This window comes from Brassica napus, chromosome A10, assembly GCF_020379485.1.
Source record: "Brassica napus cultivar Da-Ae chromosome A10, Da-Ae, whole genome shotgun sequence".
NCBI lineage: Eukaryota > Viridiplantae > Streptophyta > Magnoliopsida > Brassicales > Brassicaceae > Brassica > Brassica napus.
This window is the reverse complement of record NC_063443.1, coordinates 5,861,035-5,888,733: the sequence shown is the minus strand read 5'-3', so window position 1 is coordinate 5,888,733 and position 27,699 is coordinate 5,861,035. Positions and strand designations below refer to the sequence as shown.

General features: G+C 42.3%; 3 protein-coding genes across 3 annotated transcripts; 2 read left to right on the top strand and 1 right to left on the bottom strand.

Annotated features, from left to right (window-relative positions):
• The first annotated feature begins 1,640 nt into the window (after nucleotides 1-1,640).
• On the top strand, nucleotides 1,641-4,577 carry LOC106430640 (endoglucanase 25). Its single transcript, XM_048742718.1, has 6 exons — nucleotides 1,641-2,165; nucleotides 2,230-2,540; nucleotides 2,630-3,094; nucleotides 3,184-3,319; nucleotides 3,438-3,610; nucleotides 3,901-4,577. The coding sequence occupies exons 1-6, from the start codon at nucleotides 1,793-1,795 to the stop codon at nucleotides 4,306-4,308; spliced, it is 1,866 nt and encodes a 621-aa protein (XP_048598675.1). The 5' UTR covers nucleotides 1,641-1,792; the 3' UTR covers nucleotides 4,309-4,577.
• A 4,082-nt stretch (nucleotides 4,578-8,659) lies between these two features.
• LOC106430646 (receptor protein-tyrosine kinase CEPR1) lies at nucleotides 8,660-12,572 on the top strand. Its single transcript, XM_022693105.2, has 2 exons — nucleotides 8,660-11,661; nucleotides 12,035-12,572. The coding sequence occupies exons 1-2, from the start codon at nucleotides 9,159-9,161 to the stop codon at nucleotides 12,430-12,432; spliced, it is 2,901 nt and encodes a 966-aa protein (XP_022548826.2). The 5' UTR covers nucleotides 8,660-9,158; the 3' UTR covers nucleotides 12,433-12,572.
• A 13,033-nt stretch (nucleotides 12,573-25,605) lies between these two features.
• LOC125578952 lies at nucleotides 25,606-25,956 on the bottom strand. The gene has a single exon (XM_048742107.1). It carries the CDS (start codon nucleotides 25,954-25,956, stop codon nucleotides 25,606-25,608), a length of 351 nt encoding a protein of 116 aa, XP_048598064.1.
• Between the last annotated feature and the right edge of the window lie 1,743 nt (nucleotides 25,957-27,699).

Sequence of the window (27,699 nt, the reverse complement as noted above, 5' to 3'; positions counted from 1 at the left end):
TATGAGTAGGAAGTGTCAATGATATATATTTATATTAAAACATACTATGTATATATATGTAAATATAACTAAAGTTTAATTATATACCATATAAAGTAAATAAAATGATTTTTTGATTTATTATGAAAAACATGATTGTAAATTAAGAAAAGGTATTGGTTTTGATTTATGTGTTTATTCTAATGTATATACTTTTATTTATACAAATTATTTTTTAAATATGTGGTTTCTAATATGTTATTTGATCCTGAAAATCTCAGAAATACACTTCTTCAAATCGAAGTGATTTTTAATATTGGAAGTACCAGATATATTATTTCATTCAGAATAAATAATCTAGTCTTGATATTTCTTCATAAAAATATTTTAATGAAATATAGAAGTGATTTTTAATATTGTAAGCACTATATATATATATATATATTATTTCATTCAGATTAAATAATTTAGTCTTGATATTTCTTCATAAATTTTTTTTTTAATGAAATATCATGACAAGATTCCAATCACCTTCTTTTGAGTTTGTTCGAAGAACGAGAGATTTGATCGTTTGTCTAATATTTTTTTCTACATAATACTTTATTTAGCTATTATAATTGTATGAATGAGAGATTTGAACTACTTATTATAAGTTTTTTTATTTATAATATAAAATAAATGATAATAGTCATTGAGTGATTTCTTACTTGAACATAAAATAATAAATATTTTCACTATGTGAAAATTAATTTTTAAATATAAATAATATAATATATTTATATTTAATTACACATTTGAACTAGTTTATCATAATAGCTGAACTTTATTATTAAATAAAAAATAAGAAAATTTATTTATTAAATATTTGATGTGATAAACAATAATTTGGTGTAATAGATTATAACAGATTTAATGTTATAATGTTCGATTAGAGTTGCTATAGTGTGGTGGGGTGTTACGTTGTATTGGAAGGAAAATTAAATATGAAATAAAAAAAAACGGCCACCAAAATGATGACTTGGTAAACACCACAATTCTCTGAGATAAAATAAATACTACTATTAAATAAATATGCTGATACATCCCACCGACAGTGTATAGAGTTAGGGGATATGTCTTTGTCGTTCACCCAACATTTAGCCAATTGCTTTGTTAGTAAACAAAGTATCTTACACTTAAATATATTTCTTAAAACGGTGAATAAAATATGTGTATTCATTTTTGTTCAATGGCGGAACAAATAGTATTAACTACATAATATTTGCCAAATGTGATTACTGCACTCAGTGACATATTTAAAACAGGGAATCATAAAAGAACAACAACATATTGTGGATTATTATTTGAAAGCCTTTGAGTTTTGATGATTTCACCATCTCGTATTTAACTTATATATGTATATGTAATTAATTAAACGGAAACTATAGTTGAGAATCATAAATGAGAAATGTAGTTTTCTGATAAATTACATAGAATATGCTTTGGTTGTCATTAACACTCAAATTTTGCTTTTCCCTGTCATCAAGTTATCTTTCACAAATTTAATTTAATTACCAAATTATACGAGTTGGCAAGAAAGCTCAATCATGGTTCAGTGCAGCTGTAACGTAACATGATGAAGATATAAACCGACAGCCAAAATAATAATAAAATAATAATGGAAGTGAAAAAAGGAATCGAAACCACAAAGCAAATTAGTCCATTATTATTGACTAGCTTAGCTCACATTTCCTCCTCCTCCTCCTCCTCTCACAGTACAAAACCAAACCTCATTCACACTCTTAGATCTGATCTTCCTCTTCCCTTCTAAACCATGTACGGCCGAGATCCCTGGGGAGGTCCACTGGAGATCAACGCCACGGATTCCGCCACCGACGACGATCGTAGCCGGAATCTGAATGATGTCGACCGCGCGGCTCTGTCTCGGCCACTCGACGAAACGCAGCAGAGCTGGCTTCTTGGTCCGACTGAGCAGAAGAAGAAGAAGTACGTCGATCTCGGCTGTATAATCGTCAGCCGCAAGATCTTCGTCTGGACCGTCGGTATAGTTGTCGCCGCCGCTTTACTCGCCGGATTCATCACCTTGATCGTCAAAACTGTGCCGCGTCACCACCACAAGAATCCAGCGCCAGATAATTACACAATCGCTCTTCACAAAGCCCTCAAGTTTTTCAATGCTCAGAAATGTAAGTCCTAGTATTGTGTAAAAATCTTAAGGAAATGATTAATTATTATTTTTTCAATCTGCAGCTGGAAAGTTGCCGAGGCACAATAACGTGTCATGGAGAGGTAGTTCTGGTCTTCAAGATGGGAAAGGTGATTCAGGAAGCTTCTATAAAGATTTGGTTGGAGGCTATTACGATGCTGGAGATACTATCAAGTTCAATTTCCCCATGGCTTATGCTATGACCATGTTGAGCTGGAGTGTGATTGAATACAGTGCTAAATACGAAGCTGCAGGAGAGCTTGCCCATGTTAGGGAGCTCATTAAATGGGGAACTGATTACTTTCTCAAGACCTTTAACAGTACTGCTGATTCCATCGATGATCTTGTTTCACAGGTAAAACTTGCTTTCCTTTCCTTTCCTAGGCTAGGGATAATTAATATCTTTAGCTTTCTTTTGAGTTGTTTCCTCATTTAAACTCTAAGGTCGGAGCTGGAAACACTGACGACGGAAGTACGGATCCTAATGACCATTACTGCTGGATGCGACCTGAAGACATGGACTACAAAAGGCCTGTGACTACCTGTAATGGTGGATGTTCGGATCTCGCTGCAGAGATGGCAGCTGCTCTCGCTTCAGCATCCATTGTGTTCAAAGACAACAGAGAGTATTCTAAGAAGCTCGTACATGGTGCTAAGACTGTGTATCAGTTTGGAAGAACTCGGAGAGGCAGATACAGTGCAGGCACTGCGGAGTCAGCCAAGTTTTACAATTCGAGCATGTATTGGGATGAGTTTATTTGGGGTGGTGCTTGGTTATACTATGCCACAGGAAACGTAACTTATCTCGATCTAATCACAAAGCCAACTATGGCTAAGCATGCGGGTGCCTTCTGGGGTGGGCCTTACTATGGTGTATTTAGCTGGGACAACAAGCTTGCTGGTGCTCAGGTCAGCCCACAAATCAACTTATTGTGTTTATGTTTCCGTTATGTTGTTGATCTCCTCTTTAACGCTTGTAAACCCCCTGTGCTTTTCAGTTGCTGCTCAGCCGGTTAAGGTTGTTTTTGAGTCCTGGATACCCATATGAAGAAATTCTAAGGACATTCCATAATCAGACAAGCATAGTCATGTGCTCATACTTGCCGTATTTCAACAAATTTAACAGAACCAGGGGTGAGTTATATATATATATATATATATGCTAGTCTTTGGCTTTAAGGCAGCTTTGAATGTTGAGCCAGTTCTTGATCTGGATATTAAACAAATGTAAATTTTCTGGTTATATGTGCAGGAGGTTTGATAGAGTTGAATCATGGAGATCCACAGCCCCTCCAGTATGCTGCAAATGCAGCTTTCTTAGCTACGTTGTACAGCGATTATCTGGATGCTGCTGATACTCCTGGATGGTACTGTGGACCTAATTTCTATTCAACCAGTGTCCTACGAGATTTTTCGAGATCTCAGGTATTGCGTCTCTCTCTCTCTTTATACAAATGTAATTCTCTGATACACTAGTAATGGGAAATATCATGTTTATCATTTGAAAAACTATTATCAACACTGCTTTTGTCGAGTTGTTGACACATTGGTTTACATAATTACTTTCGAGTACTAAGATTTTAGATTTGATCGTAAAGGAAATCGTAGACACATAGTTGATGTGCAGTCATCAATGCAGATCTTAGATTTGATGATTTATTTTTCGTGGTAAAAATCAAATTTGAGCTTAACTCAGCCTACCTGTGTTACTGCAGATTGACTACATACTCGGTAAAAACCCTCGCAAAATGAGCTATCTCGTGGGTTTTGGCCCAAAATACCCGAAACACGTGCATCACAGAGGAGCTTCGATTCCCAAAAACAAAGTGAAATACAACTGCAAAGGAGGATGGAAATGGAGAGACAGCAAGAAACCGAACCCAAACACGATTGAAGGAGCCATGGTTGCTGGTCCTGACAAGCGCGATGGTTTCCGCGATGTACGGACTAACTACAACTACACTGAACCGACTCTTGCAGGAAATGCTGGTCTGGTCGCAGCTCTCGTAGCATTGTCGGGTGAAGAGGAGGCATCTGGTACTATAGACAAAAACACTATATTCTCAGCGGTTCCTCCATTGTTCCCTACTCCCCCGCCTCCACCAGCACCATGGAGACCTTGAGAAACCTAAAACCTGTGTGATATGTTACTAGACCTGAAGATTAATGTGGTGCCCGCTAAACACACAATTCAACCATAATCAACTACTAAGGATTTCATTTGCCTTTTGCTGGATATAAAATTTCTGTGGTTAGCTTACCAAGAGTTTTTTTTTGGGTTGTGCTTTTGTTATTGTGAGATATGACATATATCTACGTTTTACTCTGTATATGTATGATACCACCTTGTATTATTTGAAAAACAATCGAACGAACGTCTTAAACAGTGTTATTATTGGGAGTGTGCGTTAAGCGTTCTCCTTGTAATTTTTGAGGGTTGGTATGCCTGAAGTTTGTAACGAGAAATATAGGGGATAAACTACCAAGAGTGTCATGGGAAGAGAACAATTGTCACTCAGAAAAGTATTTCATTTCCTAATGATGCATTAGGTTCCAATAAAGAAAAAAGACGTTGTGAATGAATAACATCGAGTCAGTTCGATGTAACTTAACATATGGTATAAAAGCTAAGATCTACTAAGGGTTTATCAAAACTGATTTCTTTTTCTGTTGATAGTTTAAAAAGTCGTTTTCACTAATTGAACAAAGATAAATCGAGGATGGAACTAATCGGAAGGACAAATATATTTGGATTTTTTAACTGGGTAAGGAATTGTCAATAAGAGACCGGAAGTTTGATAGGATAGATCCAAAACCAGAAATTCTATTATGGATTCGAAAAATGGGTAAACAAAGACCTAGAAGATGATCATAAAATAGAAGGATCACTTCGAAAGTCTGAGTTCGTAAGCGTCGCTCTTTCCTAGGTTATTGATAGATCAGTAAGATTGAGGTAAATAGGTTTATTGATTGAGAATAAAGCTTGTTGTAAGGCTACAATATATAGTAAAATCAAAGAGAATATTAAGTATAGAAATCTGGAAATACGGAAACTTGGCAATGAAATCTTGATAAAAGTTCCATGTTGCTTGCTGAGAGTACCATCTTCTTTTCATGAATCAGCTCAGGTACTTTGCTAGTTACCAAGTTATCAAGTCAATGAAGCAGCATTGGAGTTGAGTGTGGCAGGTTTGGGTTCAACTTCTGTTTTTTCAGTGTTTGGTCGATAGCTGGTGAAGAATTTTTGCAGGAAATAGGGTATGTGAACCAGTGGTGGTTATTGAGGTATGATGGTATTGTCAATCTCATGTGAGTGAAGCAGTACAATTTGCAGTTCTTGAAAGAGTTGCTTATTTAAAATACTTCCGGCGATGTTTTTGGAGCTGTTCGGAGTTCTTCCCCTGAAGACATGTTTCAGACTCTGAAATTTGAACTACATTCGCAGTACACCCAGTACTAGATCACTACATCCCAATGGTAGTGTTCTTATTTCGGTTTTGAACTCATAAACATGCATCTTTCATGTGAAATTACTGCATATATACTGGGTTATCAAGACACCACTTTCTACAACAACTGACACTGGTTTGATTGACGTCAGATACCAACCCAATCTTTTAGCGATTTGAAGATCGAGAAAGTTATATGTGTTGCAAGGGTAGATTAATATGTGCAGTTTCCGCTTTCCGTTAACCCATTAGACGAACGGGAAACCATTTAACGTGTATATAGAGATAGTAGGGACCTTGACATCTTGATCGCTGATGGTTGTTTCTCGTATTTGTTCTTATAGCGTGACTTCTTCATCAAATTCTATCTGATCAGCTTCCATAAACAAGAACTCAGAACGCCGGTGCTTAAGCTAATGACAAGGCGTGAATGGTTCTTCGCAAAACTTACATAAACCCTTACGTTTTCGTTCCTGCATCTCTTTGGATGTGAGGCATTTTTTATTTGTACTTGGGAGGAGGAGTTTTGTGTTAGGTGTTGCTGGTGTGTTTGTAGTGTGTTGAGTTTTGTATGGAGGCGATGAATTTTGCTCCTAGTAGGGGTTGAAAGAAGAGCAATGGCTTTGTTGGAGTATGATGAAGACAGAGCTCGTGAAGTTTAGCAATTCGTGCTGCTGTAGGGACAGTAGTCACGTTGAATTGTCGAACATGGAGGGTGAGGTGTTGGTTCATGTTGGTTAAGAAGATGCTTAGCGCGTGTTCCAGAGGAAGTGTAATCCTTGTGATAGCGCGATCGAACTTTTGCATATAGATGTCAATGGAATCGTTAGCTTGTTTCAGACATTAAATCCGAGAGAGGTTCGTCACAAAGCTCGCTGAAGCATTCAGATATGGCGGTGACATATTCTTGCCATAGCGGGAATATGTTGTAGCGATTTTCAATGTAGGCGTGATGCCATTGAAGAGCTTTTCCTATCATATGAAGAAAGGCGAGACGAACCTTCAATTATGGTGGAGTACTATCAGTAGAGAAGAACTGTTCGCAACGGTAAATCCATTCTCGAAGTACTTAGCCATCAAACATCGGAAATCCAATCTTTGTTAGCCATGACAAAAGTGTTATGGAGAGGTAGTTAGGGTTCAATCGAGATTTATCTGACTTATTTTTTCTGTACTCTGCTTCTGAGGGCGCGATCTAGTGGGTCTAGTTCATTAGATTTTTCTGCAGATGGTAGACCGGAAGATCCTTCATGTTGCATGGCAGGTGGTGGTGTATTAGTAAAATATTTTTCCATCATTGCTTTAAGCTCATCGATTTCTCCTCCTAATTCTTTTTGAATTCCTTTGGTTTGCTGTGTTTGTGATGGATATAGATCCTCGATTTGTTTGTTCATCTCGTTTATCATGGTGGTTTTTCTGGTGTCCATAGCTCGGTCCTAAAAGATTGATATGCTCTTATACCACTGAGACAAGAAACTTGAAAAGAAATATCCCAAACTAGAAATCCTCTTAGTATACCATTGTGTTCTTTTCAGGGTAATTGTAAAACATCACCATTCTTTTGGTAGTTCGAATGTTCTGTCTAAGCCTTTGTCTTCTTGTTGTAGGTCATGTATCAGCTCTATTACTTTAGAGAGTGGATGAGTGTTGAGTTCCAGGCTGCCGGCCATGAAGAAATGGATGTGTTGAACTGTTAGTTGTTGGAAAAGAAAGACAAGTGTCTTGCCAAAGTGAAGGAGATTCGTGATCTCAAGCAGATGATCAAAACTCATTATAACACTGAAATCATGGCGGTTATGGAGGCGCCATGTTAAGGCGGGAGAAGGAAGATTTGGAAGAGGAGATTGCCGGTCTAAAATCGGTAGCTGAAACGTTTTTCAATAAGATGGTTATGGCGGTTAATGGTGTCAACGATATTATAGAACTTTTAAAATTTTGATTAAGAGTTTTAGTAGGCACTGAGTAGGGCTGGGATCATTACTCGATACTCGCCTTATACTCGTGACTTGACCCGTATTCGCCTTGAAAAACCGAGTACTTGCCGTTAGCAAGACAAGTAATAAGTCAAAAAAATTTACTACTTGCAAGGACAAGGCAAGTATCAAATATCGTTTTATTTTTTGGTACTTGCCTCGTTACTCGTTACTTATTACTCGTTCTATAAAATACTTGTTACTTGCTAAATAATACTTGTTACTTGCAAAATTTTTTGGAACATCGAAATAAAATGGAGGAACAAAATAGAGGAACATTGAGTTTCATATGATCTTTCAATATTTTGAACGCTTATTTTCATTTATCTATTTATTTAAAAATTTGTGTGACTTTTGGAAATTAAAAATTTAGAATATGTGTTTTTTTTTGTATGTAACCAAGAGACAATTACTTGGTTTAGCAAGTAACAAGGCAAGGCAAATTACTTGCAAGTATCAATTTTTTTCCAAATACTTGATAAAACAAGTACTTGTTTCAAGCAAATCAAGTATAAAGTCGTAAAAAATATTACTCGGACAAAACAAGTCAAATTGCAAGTAACCAAGAATTGGCAAGTACTTGCCTCGTACCCACCCCTAGCACTGAGTCCCTTTCGTTTACAATTTACTTTTTTTTTAACGCTGATTTATTACGATCTTACAATTATGATATAGGAAAGATTACATAGACGATTCGACAACCGACAATACTACCTGCCTTATGAAGACCTACGCCTAACTGCATCACCTGAGCCGTCCTATGAAGATCCACGCCTGACCAGATTTACTTGCACCATGTTGAAGATCCCTTGCAAGTCTTTCCTCTGTAGTCTGGCATAATTGTTTAATAAACCGCTTTCTCCGGGACTTGAAACCTGGATTTCCTGTAATCTGCAATAAATTGCATAGTCTGGGATTCGAACCCCAGACCTGGGTGTAGAAGCCTTTAAACCTTAACCAATAGGCTACGGTGCTTCCACGTTTACAATTTACTAATTTAGTGTTTTTTAACACTGAATATATTATAGCAATCGCTCATGGAAGGCTGTGAGCGATGTCTATCCGAGAAGAAAAAAACTCAAGCAAAAAAAAATATGTCGAGACAAGAGCGAGGTTCTTGGACAGGTGATCGTGCACTCTTTAGTATCAGATTCAGTGATATTTCAACTCTTCTTTTGTGATAAAAACAAGAAATTAAAGTAAAGCTTCGGAGGTATAAAGTTGGCTACATACACCTCTACATTATTCTCCATAATAAGTTAGTGGGTATAATCATAAAGCTTCTTTATCTAAAGGAAACATATCTATTCTCCCTTTCTTCAATTATATTTATTTAAAAATCTATCTTTTTCGTAAAATCCATCTATCTGATTCTGATCGTATACAGAAAAACTTGAACCCGTCTTTCGTTTTTATAAGGTCGCATTAATTTCAGTCCTTCAACTCGTAAGCTCTTTTTATTTCCCCTCATTTATCCTCCCAGACCCAAAAGTTCTCTCTTTCTTGCGTCCTAAGTTTGCTCCTGCTGCTTACTTTAGAGCTTTTCCTGAAATGCTTTTCAGATTTTTCCCAGTTTTTGTTCTTCTCATATTTTGCTTCAACAGCAACCAATCATGGGGCTTGATGACTTCCAACCAACAATCACAATTCTTCAAGCTTATGAAAAACTCTCTTTCCAGCGATGCTTTGTCCTCTTGGAATCTTTCTGACGCCGTGACTTCTTACTACTGTAACTTCACGGGCGTAAGGTGCGACGGTCAAGGACTTGTCACCGATCTTGATCTTTCCGGTTTGTCACTCTCCGGGATTTTTCCTGATGGGATTTGCTCTTTCCTCCCAAACCTTCGTGTTCTTCGTCTCTCTCGCAACCATCTGAATAGAAGCAGCAGCTTCCTCAACGACATCCCTGACTGTTCTCTTCTTCAGGAGCTGAACATGAGCTCTCTCTATCTCACAGCCACACTCCCTGATTTCTCACCGATGAAATCTCTGAGAGTCATCGACATGTCTTGGAACCACTTCACCGGTAGCTTCCCACTCTCGATATTCAATCTCACCGATTTACAGTATCTCAATTTCAACGAGAACCCTGAGTTCGATCTCTGGACTCTACCGTATTATGTGTCCAAACTCACGAAGCTCACACACATGCTCCTGATGACGTGTATGCTCCACGGTAACATCCCAAGATCCATTGGGGATATGACTTCCCTTGTTGATCTCGAACTAAGTGGAAATTTCCTCTCCGGCGAGATTCCAAAAGAAATCGGGAATCTTTCCAACCTGAGGCAGCTTGAGTTGTACTATAACTATCACTTAACCGGCAGTATACCTGACGAAATCGGTAATCTCAAAAATCTCACGGACTTGGATATTTCCGTCAGCAAGTTAACCGGAAGAATACCGGAATCAATATGCAGTCTTCCAAAACTCCGAGTGCTTCAGCTTTACAACAACAGCTTAACCGGTGAGATTCCCAAGTCGCTTGGTAACTCAAGAACCTTAAAGATCTTGTCTCTCTACGACAACTACTTGACCGGTGAGCTCCCGCCAAATCTCGGGTCTTCCTCGCCTATGATCGCTCTTGATGTTTCGGAAAATCGCCTCTCTGGTCCACTTCCGAGCCAAGTTTGCAAATCCGGTAAGCTTTTGTACTTTCTTGTACTACAAAACCGGTTCTCTGGCTCGATCCCTGCGACTTATGGGAGGTGCAAGACTCTTATCCGGTTCCGTGTTGCGAGCAACCGCCTCGTGGGAACTATACCCCAAGGAGTCACGTCTCTACCTCATGTCTCCATCATCGACTTGGCTTACAACTTCTTATCGGGTCCAATACCTAATTCCATCGGAAACGCTTGGAATTTGTCAGAGCTGTTTATGCAGGGTAATAAAATCTCCGGTGTTATACCTTCCGAAATATCCCATGCCACAAATCTTGTGAAGCTTGATCTCAGCAACAATCAACTGACTGGTCCAATACCTTCAGAGATTGGAAGACTCCGACGACTAAACTTGCTTGTTCTGCAAGGAAACCACCTTGATTCTTCAATCCCTGAGTCGTTCTCGAATCTGAAATCACTCAACGTCCTTGATCTCTCAAGTAATCATCTCACTGGAAGAATCCCTGAAGACCTTTCCGAGTTGCTCCCAACCTCAATCAATTTTTCGAGCAACCAACTATCTGGTCCCATCCCTGCCTCGCTGATAAGAGGAGGTCTTGTGGAAAGCTTTTCAGATAACCCTAATCTCTGTGTTCCACCTAACTCCGGTTCCTCGGATTTGAATTTTAAAATGTGTCAAGTGGCTCCAAGTAAGAAGAAGTTGAGCTCGGTCTGGGCAGTTCTTGTCTCAGTCTTCATTCTCCTCCTCGGAGGCATCATGGTTTACTTGAGACAACGGATGAGTAAAAATAGACCAGTGATAGAACAAGACGAGACCTTAGCATCTTCTTTCTTCTCCTACGACGTCAAGAGTTTCCACCGCATAAATTTCGACCAAAGAGAGATTCTCGAAGCTCTTGTGGACAAGAACATCGTGGGTCACGGTGGTTCGGGTACTGTCTATAGGGTACAGCTTAAATCCGGAGAAGTAGTTGCGGTGAAGAAACTATGGAGCCAAAGCAGCAAAGACTCAGCTTCAGAAGACACATTGCATTTGAACAAGGAGTTGAAAACCGAAGTTGAGACGCTCGGGAGCATTCGCCATAAGAACATCGTCAAGCTCTTCAGCTATTTCTCAAGTTTGGATTGTAGTCTTTTGGTGTATGAGTACATGCCAAATGGTAACTTATGGGACGCTCTTCACAAAGGCTTTGTTCATCTAGAATGGTCTACTCGTCATATGATCGCAGTTGGTGTCGCTCAGGGATTGGCTTATCTTCACCATGACCTCTCGCCGCCAATCATTCATCGCGACATCAAATCCACAAACATCTTATTAGATGTAAACTATCAGCCTAAAGTCGCAGACTTTGGCATTGCAAAGGTGTTGCAGGCTAGAGGAAAAGATTCAACCACAACCGTTATCGCTGGCACTTACGGTTACTTGGCCCCAGGTGATATCTAATACCTCTAGAAACCTTATTTCTTGACACTTTGTAATCCTTTTGAAAATAACGGAAACATAAAAATTAGATCACGGCATATTATCGTAACTTGGAGAAAAAACTATTCACAAGAAGTTTTTGATTCATGATAATTAAAAAAAAAAACTACTAGAAAATATTCTCTTGTTTATAACTAATATAAACGATGTTTGATACTTGAAATACATTTTTGGTGATGTTAGTGGTGTGAAAAATGTGTTTGAAGAAAGCTATTTTCAGTTGCATCTCTTTTCAACAGTTCCTTAAAATTCAAGTGATCGTGTTTTTTTTTTAGTACAAGTTTTTCTTCAGCTTTTTGACGATATGCATTTGCTAATGGCAGAATATGCGTACTCCTCCAAAGCAACGACCAAATGCGACGTGTACAGTTTCGGGGTGATGCTAATGGAGCTTATAACGGGGAAGAAACCTGTAGACTCGTGTTTCGGAGAGAACAAGAACATAGTGAATTGGGTGTCAACAAAGATTGACACAAAAGAAGGATTGATTGAGACACTAGACAAGAGATTATCGGAATCATCAAAAGCCGACATGATCAATGCCTTGCGTGTGGCTATCCGTTGTACGAGCAGAACTCCCACAATCCGCCCCTCCATGAACGAAGTTGTCCAGCTTCTGATTGATGCAGCGCCTCAAGAGGGACTTGACATGGCCTCTAAATCCAGAACCAAGATTAAGGATGCAATATTATCTGATAATCCTACTCAAACGAGACTTTAGTCATGCTTTCTTGATGAAGAGGTGTAGCAACAATTCCTATAACTTCTAAACATACCCAGTATTTATCATAGATAAAATTGCCTATATTATCCTTCTATGTATTTAACAAATATCCTTAAAAGACTTTGGGTTATTTCCTCTTTTGCTTCTCCGATCTGAAATCATTTTAGGCAAGAACACAATGGAATTTCGTCAGAAAAAAAGTTATGGAAGAGCATCAAACAATAACTTAAGAGCTGCTTCAACATAACGCATAGCATCTATATATTTGCATGTAGACCCACCAAAGAATCACAATAATTCACAAGCTCCTTTTGTACTTACTGTGGACTTTAAATTCGTCATCCTTTATTCATAAGTGAGTGGAACTTCTTTTTGCATTGCATGGCATTTAAGTAGATGCTTGAATTTTATTTCATTTTAACTTTTAAAGGAATTCTTATAATATGTAGGCTATATATTCGTTAGTATGATCCATATATGTACGTATATAATCGACACTTATAATATTTGACTCGATAAGTAACAACCTTATGTTAAACCGATATCAAATTGTGTTTTCACTGTTTAGGATTTTATGCATCTCCCACATCTCTCAATATATAGATTGTATGCATCTACCACATCTCTCTTATTAAATAAGTAACATTCCATTCGACCAACCTATTTTGTAAGCTTTTAAATTAAATTTACCGGTCTATTATAAATTAGGCCAGCTTTATAACCAAAAATACATTACAAAAAAACATTTATTTTCCGACTACCCAATTAGTAGGCAATCAGTCGCAACATTAATGTTTACTACTGAATGTTGGGGTCAAAAACGGTCGTAACGGAATTAACACCCGAAAACCCTCGGAAATCGTATTTCCGAAAAGACGGTAAAATAAAAATATGATTTTCGTAAAAAATAACCAATACGAAGTTTTTACGAAGAAATATCCTTGAAAGCTCAAAATGGACAACTCAAGCTCGATCATTGCGAAACTACTGCACATGCACGCTATCCGGTCGCTACGTAGCGACCGAGCGTCTGTCCCGCTCGGTCGCTACGTAGCGACCGAACTCGGCCAAGCTTGGTCGCTACGTAGCGACCGAGCGTCCGTTCCGCTCGATCGCTACAGAGCGATCGAGCTCGAGCCAAAGCTCGGTCGCTATGTCCCGCTCGGTCGCTATGTAGCGACCGAGCGTCTGTTCCGCTCGGTCGCTACGTAGCGACCGAGCTCGGCCAAGCTCGGTCGCTACGTAGCGACCGAGCGTTCGTCCCGCTCGGTCGCTATGTAGCGACCGGGCTCGAGCCAAAGTTCGGTCGCTGCATAGCGACCGAGCTCTTCCGAAACGTCGAGACGACACCAGTCCATGCATTCTCGTCTATCTTACAATGCTATCTCCCAAAGACCGTAGCAAAGTCAGTTCATGCTGTCCGACCATTCTGAGACATCAACCAAACTTCGCGGTAAAAACTGCTGAAAGTTCGTTCTTTATCAAAAGAAATCGTAATAAACGTGTCGAGTCGGAAGACGGCCCATAGGGACCTAAGACACGACTCGAGGCCCAACTTGCGATTTCTTAACCAAAACCCATAAACCGTAGGACGGTTAACGCTTGGACCACAAGGAAAGATAAATGTCAAGTTTCCGCAGATAAATACGGAAGTTTGAAGATAATTGCGAAGATCGGAGAAAAATAGAATATCTTCATTTTATGTTATGATGGCTTAAGGGCAGAAGAGTAAAAGCGTAAACCAACCTTGGAGCTAGTATATAAGGAGTCCTAGGCGAAGAGCGTGAAAGAGACGATTTTTCAGAGAAAACTTAGCACTTAGAGCATTTAGACAATTTTCCGTTTTGTTATTTCGAGCTGCGACTCAATTAGGTTTAGCCGTCTTAGGGTTGCTAGAACTAGGAATCTCGCCGACAGCTCTCGAGTCCAGGCTTATACCTTGTTGTAAATGCTCATACGCAGATTCGGAATAAGATCTACTTTGCTCTCTTTTCGATTTTTTATTTTTATCGTTGTTATTCTCGTGTTCTGATTGCTTGACGTGTGGTATTAGCAGATATCCGGATCCTCTGGGAAATTAGGGTTTTCCTAGTTTTCTTATTTAAACGGAAATCGACAATGCGAATTTCGGTTCCCACAGTTTGGCGCTAGAAGGAGGAGGGATACGGATCAATCTAACCCGCAAAAGCCACATCACGCTCAATCAGACATGTCAACTAACGAGGCGAATAAATTGCAAACTCCTCTTAACAGAGGCAGCGGCACCGATCTCCACACTCCAGCAGCAGACGTATCCGCGGCCAATGCACCAGCCAACGCCGCGGCACTCGAGGAGTTTAAAAAGATGTTCGCCACCTATGAGAAAAGGTCGGAAGAACAGGATAAGCTCGTGAGTACCTTGACCAAACAGGTTGAAACCTTAACGGCAAGGACTCGAGCAATCTGTCCCCGCGGAACCACCAAAATCCACGGGAAGAGACTCGACTTCGCTACCCCACTCGACAGAGTTGCGCGGGAACGACCTTCGGGTCAAAACCCTAGCGAGAAATCTCCCATCGAAAAGGGGAACCCTGAAAGTCCTCCGCCTCCCGCAAAGGATTCGGAGGATAACGAAGCCGAACGCATTGACCTGGATCCTAGCGATGTCTCCAACGACACCGATGAGGACGTCGACAGACATCCAAGAAGGACTAGAAGTCGATCTGCTCGGGAAAGCTCTCCGTTCGACAAACCAAGGACGGAAGAGGAGGAAATCCTCTACTGGAACAAACAGGAAGAGCTAGCTGAAAAGCAAACCGAGCTCACTCACAGCAAACGCCGACAAGCTCGGAAAGCCGCTGGCGAGACGTCGGATATCTGTGATCTTCGCGACTACATCACCAAGACTGCGGCGGAAGTAAGAGCTGTAAAGTCTCAAATCCATCACGCTACTAGCGCTGCGCCCGAGATCGACAGGCTACTGGAAGGGGCTCGTAAGACCCCCTTCACCACTCGCATCTCAGATATGAGTGTTTCGGATCCGGGAAAGATCAAAGTACCGAAGTACGATGGTACGACCGATCTGAAGGCGCACCTTCAGGCTTTCCACATTGCGATGGGAAGAGCGAGACTGAAGGACGGCGAAAAATATACCGGCTACTGCCGCCTGATCGTCGAAAATCTGGAAGGAGCGGCGCTCGAATGGTTCGCACGCCTTCATCGCAACACTATCGGGAGTTTCCTACAATACTCTGTGTTCATAGACAGAGAAACTTCCGATGTCGATCTATGGAGTCTCTCCCAGAGGGAAGACGAACCCCTCCGCGAGTTTATCAGCCGGTTCAAGCTGATAATGTCCAGGGTCAGCGGGATAAGCGATAAAGTGGCCATTGACGCGCTGAGAAAGACGCTCTGGTACAAGTCGAAATTCAGAAAGTGGATAACCCTCGACAAACCGCGAACGATCCAGAACGCCCTCCACAAAGCAACAGATTATATCATAGTCGAGGAAGAAACTAAAGTCTTATCGCAAAAACAAAAGGCGGCAAGACCATCCTCGAAGGACGTGGATCCGAAAGCAAAAAAGAAGAACTCTCGCAACGACAAGTATGTCCATCACGAGGGGGAAGATCTCCAAAGGGCGCATAATTACGCGATCAATTCTGACCAAGGCCGAACCACGGGCAATACGTGGACCCGCAACCAAGGGTATGACGAAAACACCTTCTGCGAGTTCCACCAGTCCCGAGGACACTCCACGACCAACTGCAAAGTCTTGAGAGAAAGGCTGGCCGCAAAACTACTCGCTGGAGAGCTCTCGGAAGTAACCAGCGTCAAGGATCTCATCCTCGACTCTGATCGCCCTCCAAAGACGGACAGAAATCCGCCCGCTGAGAAATCCCCTCAACAAAACTAGCCCGGGGATAAACGCGGTAGGAGGCCGGACGAAAAGGAGAATGATAACAATCGTCACAGAGTCAACATGATCATTGGAGGATCACAATACTGCGCGATACTGTTTCGGCCATCAAGGCTTACCAACGGAAGGCAGAGTCAAGTGCAAATTGGCCTACATGGTCTCCTCCCCGAGATGGCCAAAATTGCTCGATCACCTTCACAAAGGAGGAAGCCGGCGGCATCGATCAACCTCAATGCGATCCGCTCGTCATAGATCTCATCATACGAGACTTAGAAGTCGGAAGGGTACTCGTCGACACGGGAAGCACGGTCAATGTAATCTTCCGCGACACTCTCAAGCGGATGAGCATCAAACTCGGAGAAGTAATTCTGACGCCGAAACCGCTCACGGGTTTTTCAGGCGAAGTATCAATGACTCTTGGATCAATACAGTTGCCAGTCATGGCCAAGGAGATCACGAAAATCGTCGAGTTCGCGGTAGTCGATCATCCCGCTATCTACAACGTGATAATGGGAACTCCATGGCTCAATGCCATGCAAGCAGTTCCATCAACCTACCACATGGGTCTCAAATTTCCGACCCCAAGCGGAGTCGCGGCTATCTGGGGATGCCAAAAACAGTCGCGGCTATGCTTCCTCGCAGAGCACAAGTTAAGGCAAATCACGACTTCTGCAACTGCAAATCGCAAACGCACGAAGATAGATCGATCTTCGGCCAAAAACGCCGCAAGGAAAGACGAATTAACATCGTCTGCCGACGCAAACGCATTGGGCGTCGAAACTCAACACGAGTCCGAAGCCGACGCTACAACTCAACCAGAACATCCGGAAAATAGCGTTGACCCGGCCACGATCAACACGGTCAAGGCGGTCAGCGTGACGTCTACCGCCGAGTAAAAATGCTCGCGGCATGAAACAAAACTACAAGATGGCTTGATCCTGGAAAGGGGTACGTAGGCAGCTCGTCAAAAGACGAGTTCAGCTATCCCCCTCTCTAAAAGGGGGGGGGGAGTGGGTGCGTATACTCGTATACTCCCACTTAGAAAAAGATTCATTATTGTAATCGAGTTTTTAGAAACTTCAAAAACTTTTACTACAATTTACGTTACTCCTTTTTATCAAAAACGTTTACGTTTCAGTTAAACGCAAAAACTTTCAGAACACTCCTGGAAACGTTAAGACTCTTGTCTGCGGCCTCATCCGGCCCAAAATCGCAAAATTATCACCTTTCAACACTTAAAGATACACGCATAATCCTCGAAACAACTACGAGACGTCGCAAAGTTAAAATTCGAAGATAATGCGAACAAATTGTCCGAACGCGACCACCAAAACCTTACACCCCGTTCGTCGATTGGCCCCGACGAACACGCCAGCCGTCTTAAACAAACGCAATTTGATCACTCTTTTGATCTTCAAAACATCCAACACAAGGGCGAAAGCGCGCTACAACAAAAATCCGAAATTTTTGTTTAGCACTTCCAGTTGGCTTAAAAATTGCCTCTGAGAAGATGCTCGATTCGTACCATACAAGTCATATAAGCCGAGAACCTATCGCGGACTTTAAGTCAGTACGAGTCAGGAAGAAATCGCAGCAGGAAAAACGATAGCCGGCTAGTCACCGCATAAACCTTAAACCGAAAGTAAACCTAGGTCTTGCCCTAAACCCAACTCTCTGGTCTCTAACATCTCAAGGCATGATATCTAAAAATTGATACGAGATCTTTAAACCATGTCTCGCCGTTCGTTTCTAAACGTTCACAAAATTCTGCATCTTTTACGAACAGACGAAAGAACGCTACACTATGAGTTAGGTATGAGACGACAACTCATATTCTTTTATCTCAACAAGTTAAGAAAAAAAAAATATATATATATACGCAAACTGAAACTCTTGAAACATCCATCATATATATAAAACCGCGTAAAGCGGTAAGGGATTCAAAGCCACCAACGGCCAGTCCCGATAAGCAATAAAAACGGCCAAAACAGGCCCATACAATTTCTTGAAATAAAGGCCACATTCGGCCACAAACATAGAACAGAAAGACAAGCATCTCCCTCTCAATAATCACTCCACCTCTCATGGTCCAAAGTCAAAATCCCCGGACAACGAAGCACCAAACGCATCCGCGGGATGATCCACTTCCTCGCCACCATCGGGAAACCCGGTTGGAACCTCCTCAGTATCAGGGGAAACCGGGATGGAATCCCAGAACCCTTGGATCCTCTCGTCGATCGAGGTAATGAGCGCCTCAGCGTGGGCACGTTCGGTCATGCCACTCTTCATCAAGCTCATTTCCTTCTCGAGCACATAGTCATCGGCTTGCGTCCTCCAAAGACTTCCGACTGAACCGCGGCACTCACGGAAATCGCCCACCGAGGTAAAGGCATCCTTGAGGTTCCATACTCGACCTGGAACTGAGAGGCACGAGTCTTCATCACCTTGATGATTTCCCTTTTGCCCTTCCTTTCCGCCTTACGGATAGCCCGCGCATGATCGCAAGCAAGTTGTGCTTCTCGCTCCAACATCTCGCCTTGCACACGAGCGAGATCTCGTTCCGCTTTTCTCCACTTTAAAACGATAGACCATAGCTTCCCTATGGCTCGCCTCAATGGCCGAGCCAAGCAAGTTAAGGCCCTGCGAAACCAAATTAACACGTTATAAGCAGAAAAAGAAACACCTAGGCAATCACAAACATTTACGAAAAAATCATACCCCGTTGATAATACGAGACCCTTCCGCGACAACCTTCGGCCTCCCTGTTTCATTCGTAGGTGGAGGAGCATCGAAGCCCGAGGGTAGACCAGCGAAGAAATCATCGAAGTCCGGAATAGGAACCTCGCTGAGAAATCCCCTCAACAAAACCAGCCCGGGGATAAACGCGGTAGGAGGCCGGACGACAAGGAGAATGATAACAATCGTCGCAGAGTCAACATGATCATCGGAGGATCACAATACTGCGGCGATACTGTTTCGGCCATCAAGGCTTACCAACGGAAGGCAGAGTCGAGTGCAAATTGGCCTACATGGTCTCCTCCCCGAGATGGCCAAAATTGCTCGATCACCTTCACAAAGGAGGAAGCCGGCGGCATCGATCAACCTCACTGCGATCCGCTCGTCATAGATCTCATCATACGAGACTTAGAAGTCGAAAGGGTACTCGTTGACACGGGAAGCACGGTCAATGTAATCTTCCGCGACACTCTCAAGCGGATGAGCATCAAACTCGGAGAAGTAATTCTGACGCCGAAACCGCTCACGGGTTTTCAGGCGAAGTATCGATGACTCTTGGATCAATACAGTTGCCAGTCATGGCCAAGGAGATCACGAAAATCGTCGAGTTCACGGTAGTCGATCATCCCGCTATCTACAACGTGATAATGGGAACTCCATGGCTCAATGCCATGCAAGCAGTTCCATCAACCTACCACATGGGTCTCAAATTTCCGACCCCAAGCGGAGTCGCGGCTATCTGGGGATGCCAAAAACAGTCGCGGCTATGCTTCCTTGCAGAGCACAAGTTAAGGCAAATCACGACTTCTGCAACTGCAAATCGCAAACGCACGAAGATAGATCGATCTTCGGCCAAAAACGCCGCAAGGAAAGACGAATTAACATCGTCTGCCGACGCAAACGCATTGGGCGTCGAAACTCAACACGAGTCCGAAGCCGACGCTACAACTCAACCGGAACATCCGGAAAATAGCGTTGACCAGGCCACGATCAACACGGTCAAGGCGGTCAGCGTGACGTCTACCGCCGAGTAAAAACGCTCGCGGCATGAAACAAAACTACAAGATGGCTTGATCCTCGAAAGGGGTACGTAGGCAGCTCGTCAAAAGACGAGTTCAGCTATCCCCCTCTCTAAAAGGGGGGGGGGGAGTGGGTGCGTATACTCGTATACTCCCACTTAGAAAAAGATTTATTATTGTAATCGAGTTTTTAGAAACTTCAAAAACTTTTACTACAATTTACGTTACTCCTTTTTATCAGAAACGTTTACGCTTCAGTTAAACGCAAAAACTTTCAGAACACTCCTGGAAATGTTAAGACTCTTGTCTGCGGCCTCATCCGGCCCAAAATCGCAAAATTATCACCTTTCAACACTTAAAGATACACGCATAATCTTCGAAACAACTGCGAGACGTCGCAAAGTTAAAATTCGAAGATAATGCGAACAAATTGTCCGAACGCGACCACCAAAACCTTACACCCCGTTCGTCGATTGGCCCCGACGAACACGCCAGCCGTCTTAAACAAACGCAATTTGATCACTCTTTTGATCTTCAAAACATCCAACACAAGGGCAAAAGCGCGCTACAACAAAAATCCGAAATTTTTGTTTAGCGCTTCCAGTTGGCTTAAAAATTGCCTCTGAGAAGATGCTCGATTCGTACCATACAAGTCATATAAGCCGAGAACCTATCGCGGACTTTAAATCAGTACGAGTCAGGAAGAAATCGCAGAAGGAAAAACGATAGCCGGCTAGACACCGCATAAACCTTAAACCGAAAGTAAACCTAGGTCTTGCCCTAAACCCAACTCTCTGGTCTCTAACATCTCAAGGCATGATATCTAAAAATTGATACGAGATCTTTAAACCATGTCTCGCCGTTCGTTTCTAAACGTTCACAAAATTCTGCATCTTTTACGAACAGACGAAAGAACGCTACACTATGAGTTAGGTATGAGACGACAACTCATATTCTTTTCTCTCAACAAGTTTAGAAAAATATATATATATATATATATATATATATATATATATATATATATATATATATATATATATATATATATATACGCAAACTGAAACTCTTGAAACATCCATCATATATATAAAACCGCGTAAAGCGGTAAGGGATTCAAAGCCACCAACGGCCAGTCCCGATAAGCAATAAAAACGGCCAAAACAGGCCCATACAATTTCTCGAAATAAAGGCCACATTCGGCCACAAACATAGAACGGAAAGACAAGCATCTCCCTCTCAATAATCACTCCACCTCTCATGGTCCAAAGTCAAAATCCCCGAACAACGAAGCACCAAACGCATCCGCGGGACGATCCACTTCCTCGCCACCATCGGGAAACCCGGTCGGAACCTCCTCAGTATCAGGGGAAACCGGGATGGAATCCCAGAACCCTTGGATCCTCTCGTCGATCGAGGTAATGAGCGCCTCAGCGTGGGCACGTTCGTTCATGCCGCTCTTCATCAAGCTCATTTCCTTCTCGAACACATAGTCATCGGCTTGCGTCCTCCAAAGACTTCCGACTGAACCGCGGCACTCACGGAAATCGCCCACCGAGGTAAAGGCATCCTTGAGGTTCCCATACTCGACCTGGAACTGAGAGGCACGAGTCTTCATCACCTTGATGATTTCCCTTTTGCCCTTCCTTTCCGCCTTACGGATAGCCCGCGCATGATCGCAAGCAAGTTGTGCTTCTCGCTCCAACATCTCGCCTTGCACACGAGCGAGATCTCGTTCCGCTTTTCTCCACTTTAAAATGATAGACCATAGCTTCCCTATGGCTCGCCTCAATGGCCGAGCCAAGCAAGTTAAGGCCCTGCGAAACCAAATTAACACGTTATGAGCAGAAAAAGAAACACCTAGGCAATTACAAACATTTACGAAAAAATCATACCCCGTTGATAATACGAGACCCTTCCGCGACAACCTTCGGCCTCCCTGTTTCATTCGTAGGTGGAGGAGCATCGAAGCCCGAGGGTAGACCAGCGAAGAAATCATCGAAGTCCGGAATAGGAACCTTGCTAGAACCGCTTCCGTCGCCATAAGCAAGGTCAGGATCCCATTCCGGAAACATGGAATCGTCCATCGAAAACTCTATGTCACCAAGATCGATATCCTTCCCCTTTGAAGAGTTCCACCCCGTCGCAGCAGCGGGAGCAGCGTCGGGACTCTGATCATCAGGCTCGGAGTCGTTCCCCGCTTCTGCAGGGTCGGGACACACAAACCTTAGCGCCTACCGAACTCGTTTCGGCGTAAAGGAAGTCCAGAAAAACGGACCATTCCTAAGAAGGTCCCTCACTTCAATGATATCTTCGGGGAACGGGGCCAGCGGGTTGATGAAGGGACGATCGTTCGGCAACCTCCGGAGTAGTGGGATACAACTCTCTTCAACAGACGCAGCGTCTATACGAACAAAGAAGAAAAATTTCTTCCACGAGTTGAAGTTGGAGCTGAACCTCTTAACCACCGACATGAAGCTCCGAGGGACCAGCCTATACTTATCCCTATCCTTGACAAGCTGTAGCCTCAAAAGCACTTCAAAGTGATCAACAGAAAGGGAGAGACCATGCTCATAGCTCAGGATCAGAATTCCAATAAGGTGCTGAATGGCAAGAGGATTCAGCTGGTTTATCGCTACCTCGAAGCGATCCAATACTCGGACGACGATTTCGGGAATCAGGAACCACAGGCGACAACGCACTACGAACACTTCGTAGCAAGTAAAGTAACCCTCCGGGGGGTTATCAGTATGTTCACCTCGACTAGGAACCCGAAACTCCACCGTACTCGAAATGCGGTAGAACGATCGCATGATCTCGAGGAACTCGCCGGTACTCCTGCTCGGTGCCCCTTCTTCGATCGCACGATGGGTTAGGACCGGGAACGAGTTCTCTTTGGGAGGAGTCATCGAACCGTAATGCGCAACCCACCATGCCTCATTCTCGGCAGGATCTACCGAGTGAAGCACGAACTCTATCTTCGGAACAATGAGCTCTTCATGAGCACTCGCGGACGAAGACCCTTTTTTCGCAATCTTTTCTAACTTGACATTTTATACTTCTCTTTTGGGAAAAGAGAGGGAAAGGATGGAGAGAAAGAAAGAAAGTTTTTCTTAAGAGAAATTTTAGGGAAAACAAGAAAGTGAAATTTTTTTGAAACAAGTTACCTTCCTTCTTATAGGTATGAGAATTTACTATTCAAACTCGGACTTTCGAATATTGATTCCATCCAACACGCCTAACTTGCCAAACATGCCTAACCGCACGCTAGGACCCGCTCGGTCGCTACGTAGAGACCGAGCTCGAGCCAAAGCTCGGTCGCTACGTAGCGACCAAGCTCGAGCCAAAGCTCGGTCGCTACGTAGCGACCGAGCGTCCCTCCCGCTCGGTCGCTACGTAGCGACCGGGCTCGAGCCAAAGTTCGGTCGCTGCGTAGCAAACGAGCTCTTCCGAAACGTCGAGACGACACCAGTCCATGCATTCTCGTCTATCTTACAATGCTATCTCCCAAAGACCGTAGCAAAGTCAGTTCATGCCGTCCGACCATTCTGAGACCTCAACCAAACTTCACGGTAAAAACCGCGGAAAGTTCGTTCTTTATCAAAAGAAATCTTAATAAACGTGTCGAGTGGGAAGACGGCCCATAGGGACCTAAGATACGACTCGAGGCCCAACTTGCGATTTCTTAACCAAAACCCGTAAACCGTAGGACGGTTTACGCTTGGTCCACAAGGAAAGATAAATGTCAAGTTTCTGCGGAAAAATACGGAAGTTTGAAGATAATTGCGAAGATCGGAGAAAAATAGAATATCTCCATTTTATGTTATGACGGCTTAAGGGCAGAAGAGTAAAAGCGTAAACCGACCTTGGAGCTAGTATATAAGGAGTCCTAGGCGAGGAGCGTGAAAGAGACGATTTTTTCAGAGAAAACTTAGCAATTAGAGCATTTAGGCAATTTTCTGTTTTTGTTATTTCGAGCTGCGACTCAATTAGGTTTAGCCGTCTTAGGGTTGGTAGAACTAGGAATCTCGCCGACAGCTCTCGAGCCCAGGCTTATACCTTGTTGTAGACGCTCATACGCAGATTCGGAATAAGATCTACTTTGCTCTCTTTTCGATTTCTTATTTTTATCGTTGTTATTCTCGTGTTCTGATTGTTTGACGTGTGGTATTAGCAGATATCCGGATCCTCTGAGAAATTAGGGTTTTCCTAGTTTCCTTATTTAAACGGAAATCGACAGTGCGAATTCCGATTCCCACACTGAACATGATGGTTGCAAATTAACGCGTAGCAACACTAAGACCAACTCCATCGGGAGTCTCCTAATAGGAGTTTTAAGCAAAAAAAAAAAATGAAAAATGCAAAATAACAAAGAACCGCTGTCTAATTTGGGCTTATTAGAGCATGCCCATTAGTGAACTCCCCCTTGGGGTTCATAAGAATTTTTAATTAATTTTTTGGTGATGCTATGAATAGTGTTGAACCTGTATAATTTTTGCTCTTGCATTAGTAAACCTGAAGAAGGGTTCATAGGAATAAAAAAAAATTAAAATATTTTTTAAAAGTTTTTATTTAATGTAATGAGAATTCATAAACATACAAAGATTATTCATCATGATTACCATATTTTTCCCATACATTTTCAACTAAATCAGATTTCAAACGATCATGTATCTGTGGATCCCGAATTTGATTGCGAATGTCAAGCATAGGGATATTCAAACTTTTTCTCCTTTTAACCTTGGAACTTCCGCTTGACTCTCCTGCTTCGAAGTCAGATGTATCATACTGAGTGTATCTGTCGTGTTCGTTCTCTACTATCATATTGTGGAGTATGACACAAGTTTTCATAATCTTTCCTATCTTTTCCTTATCCCATAGTAGAGCTGGGTTTTGAACTATTGCAAACCTCGCTTGCAATACTCCAAAAGCATGTTCGACATCTTTTCTGACGGATTCTTAACGTCGAGCAAATAGCTCTGCTTTAGGACCTTGAGGAAGTGGGATGGATTGGATAAATGTTGACCAATTCAGATAAATTCCGTCCGTAAGGTAGTACGCCATATGATATTTGTGGTTGTTGACCTTGAAATTAACTCGAGGAGCTCGACCTTGTAAAATGTCATCAAAAACTGGTGACCGATCAAGAACATTTATATCATTGAGGGTACCTGATAATCCGAAAAATGAGTGTCATATCCAAAGATCATGTGATGCCACAGCCTCTAAGACAATTGTCGGCTTTCCTGTACCACGGGTGTACTGGCCTCTCCAAGCGGTTGGGCAGTTTTTCCACTCCCAATGCATACAGCCGATGCTGCCTATCATCCCCAGAAACCCGCGTGCCTCTCCATTGTCGAGTAATCGTCGAAGATCATCCGCTATAGGTCTTCTTAGATACGCATCTCCAAACAATTGTATTAACCCATTAGTGAAATTTTCCAAACATAAAAGTGCAGTACTTTCACCTAGTCGGAGATATTCTTCATATGTATCTCCCGATTGACCATATGCCAGGATTCAGATAGCTGCTGTACACTTTTGAAGTGCAGATAGCCCGTACCTGCCGTGAGCATTTTTTCTTTGCTCAAAGTATGGAACTTCATTATTGAGGCGATCGACAATGCGAAGGAATAAAGGCTTGTTCATTCGAAAACGCCACCTAAACATGTCCGGTGGGTATGTAGGATGTTCCTTGAAATAGTCGTTCCATAGTTGATTGTGGCCTTGTTCCCGATCTCTTTCGATATAAGCTCGTCTCTTCGGTTTGTTGGCTTGAACATCAACTAGGGAGTCAATGATATTATCAAATTCTTGGTCGAACATTTCTTCAACAGCTTCATCTACGCCATCTGACGATGAGGATGACATTTTTTTATTTTGGAAATTTTGTTAAGTGTTCAAAAAAAAAAGTGATAGAAGAAGAAGATTTGGCTAAGTGTTTAAAAGAAAATTAAGGGAGAGATAGACCAAGGAGGGAGTGTTTTGTGGTATATGAAACTTGAGATACAAGTTTTTAGAAGAGAGGGGAAGAACTTAAAGAACAGAGAGGAACAAGTTTATAGAAGGGGTAGTGTTTTGATGCCGTGGCCTTGATGGAGTGGCCTTGATGGATTGTTTTTTTTTTGCAGGTTGAGATACAAATTTAAAGAAGAGAGGAACAACTTAAACAAAGATGAGAGACAATTGATAAATGAGACATACGACATACATTTTATAGTCCTTCCTCTTACAATACCCGTGAAGTGTAGAAACAAACAAAATACTACACTTTTACACCCGTGACACAAACATGCATAAGCAAACGTACTTGAAAACGTGTTGTCACTACTACTACCCGTGACAACTTCACCATCCTCCTACTAGAACCCGTGACCTGCCGCGAAATGAAAATACATAAACTGATAACCTGTGACACCTACTACCCGTGACAACTAGAACCCATCAACTACAAAATAGAACGTGCTGCGCCAGTAGAGAAGTAGAACCCGTGACCTGCAGAAGTACAACCCTTGACCTTCAAAATAACACAGAAGAAGCAAGACAAGTTGTTAATCAACTAGAACCAGTGATCAAGTAATCAAGTAAGCAAGTAAGCAAGTAATTAAGTAACCAATTTATGAACTACACAACCTAAACAACTACGCGAGTAATCACCTAAACAACTATCACTGATCAGATCAAAGCATCTCAGAAACGATTTTGTCCTTCAGAGACACCTCACTATCAGTTAGAGTATCTTTTTTGGATAGGAGACGTTCTAGTAATTTCTGTTTGGATATGTTCTATTTCAAGTCTAGAATGCTCTCCGGTCGATCAAATGCTGTTTCATTCCCATGCTTCTTGCATTTGGCTGCTTTGCAAGCCTTAACACCAGGAGGCCTAACCTCTTCCGAGTGAGGCACTGTCTCCACAGGTTCCTTCCTTTTCTCCTTTGCACCATCTTTTGACACAGAGTTTGATCTCCATTTTTGATCAAACCGCAGCTCCCTCCATGCATGTTCAAGTGTGAACTTGACCTGGTAGTCGTTTAAGAAGATGTCATGCGTAGACTTCATGACATCGTTCTCATTTTGGCCACTAGATTGCTCCTTCAAAGCGGCCTCATAGCTTCCCACAAACTTACACACCTGCTCATTCACCCTTCCCCACCTCTGCTTACACTGACTCCACTCTCTAGGAGCAAAGCCAGTGAGCTGAGGGCTTGAATTAAAATATTCCTCTATTCTTTCCCAAAACGACCCTAACTTCTGCTGGTTACTAACTTTGGGATCCTTGCTGGTGTTCAACCAAGCACTGATGAGCACAATGTCTTCTTGTGTTGTCCACTTTCTCCTTTGTGGGAACCGAAATTCACACTGTCGATTTCCGTTTAAATAAGGAAACTAGGAAAACCCTAATTTCCCAGAGGACCCGGATATCTGCTAATTACCACACGTCAAGCAATCAGAACACGAGAATAACAACGACAAAGTATAATAAATCGAGAAAGAGAGCAAAGAAGATCTTATTCCGAATTTGCGTATGAGCGTTTACAACAAGGTATAAGCCTGGGCTCGAGAGCTGTCGGCGAGATTCCTAGTTCAAGTAACCCTAAGACGGCTAAACCTAATT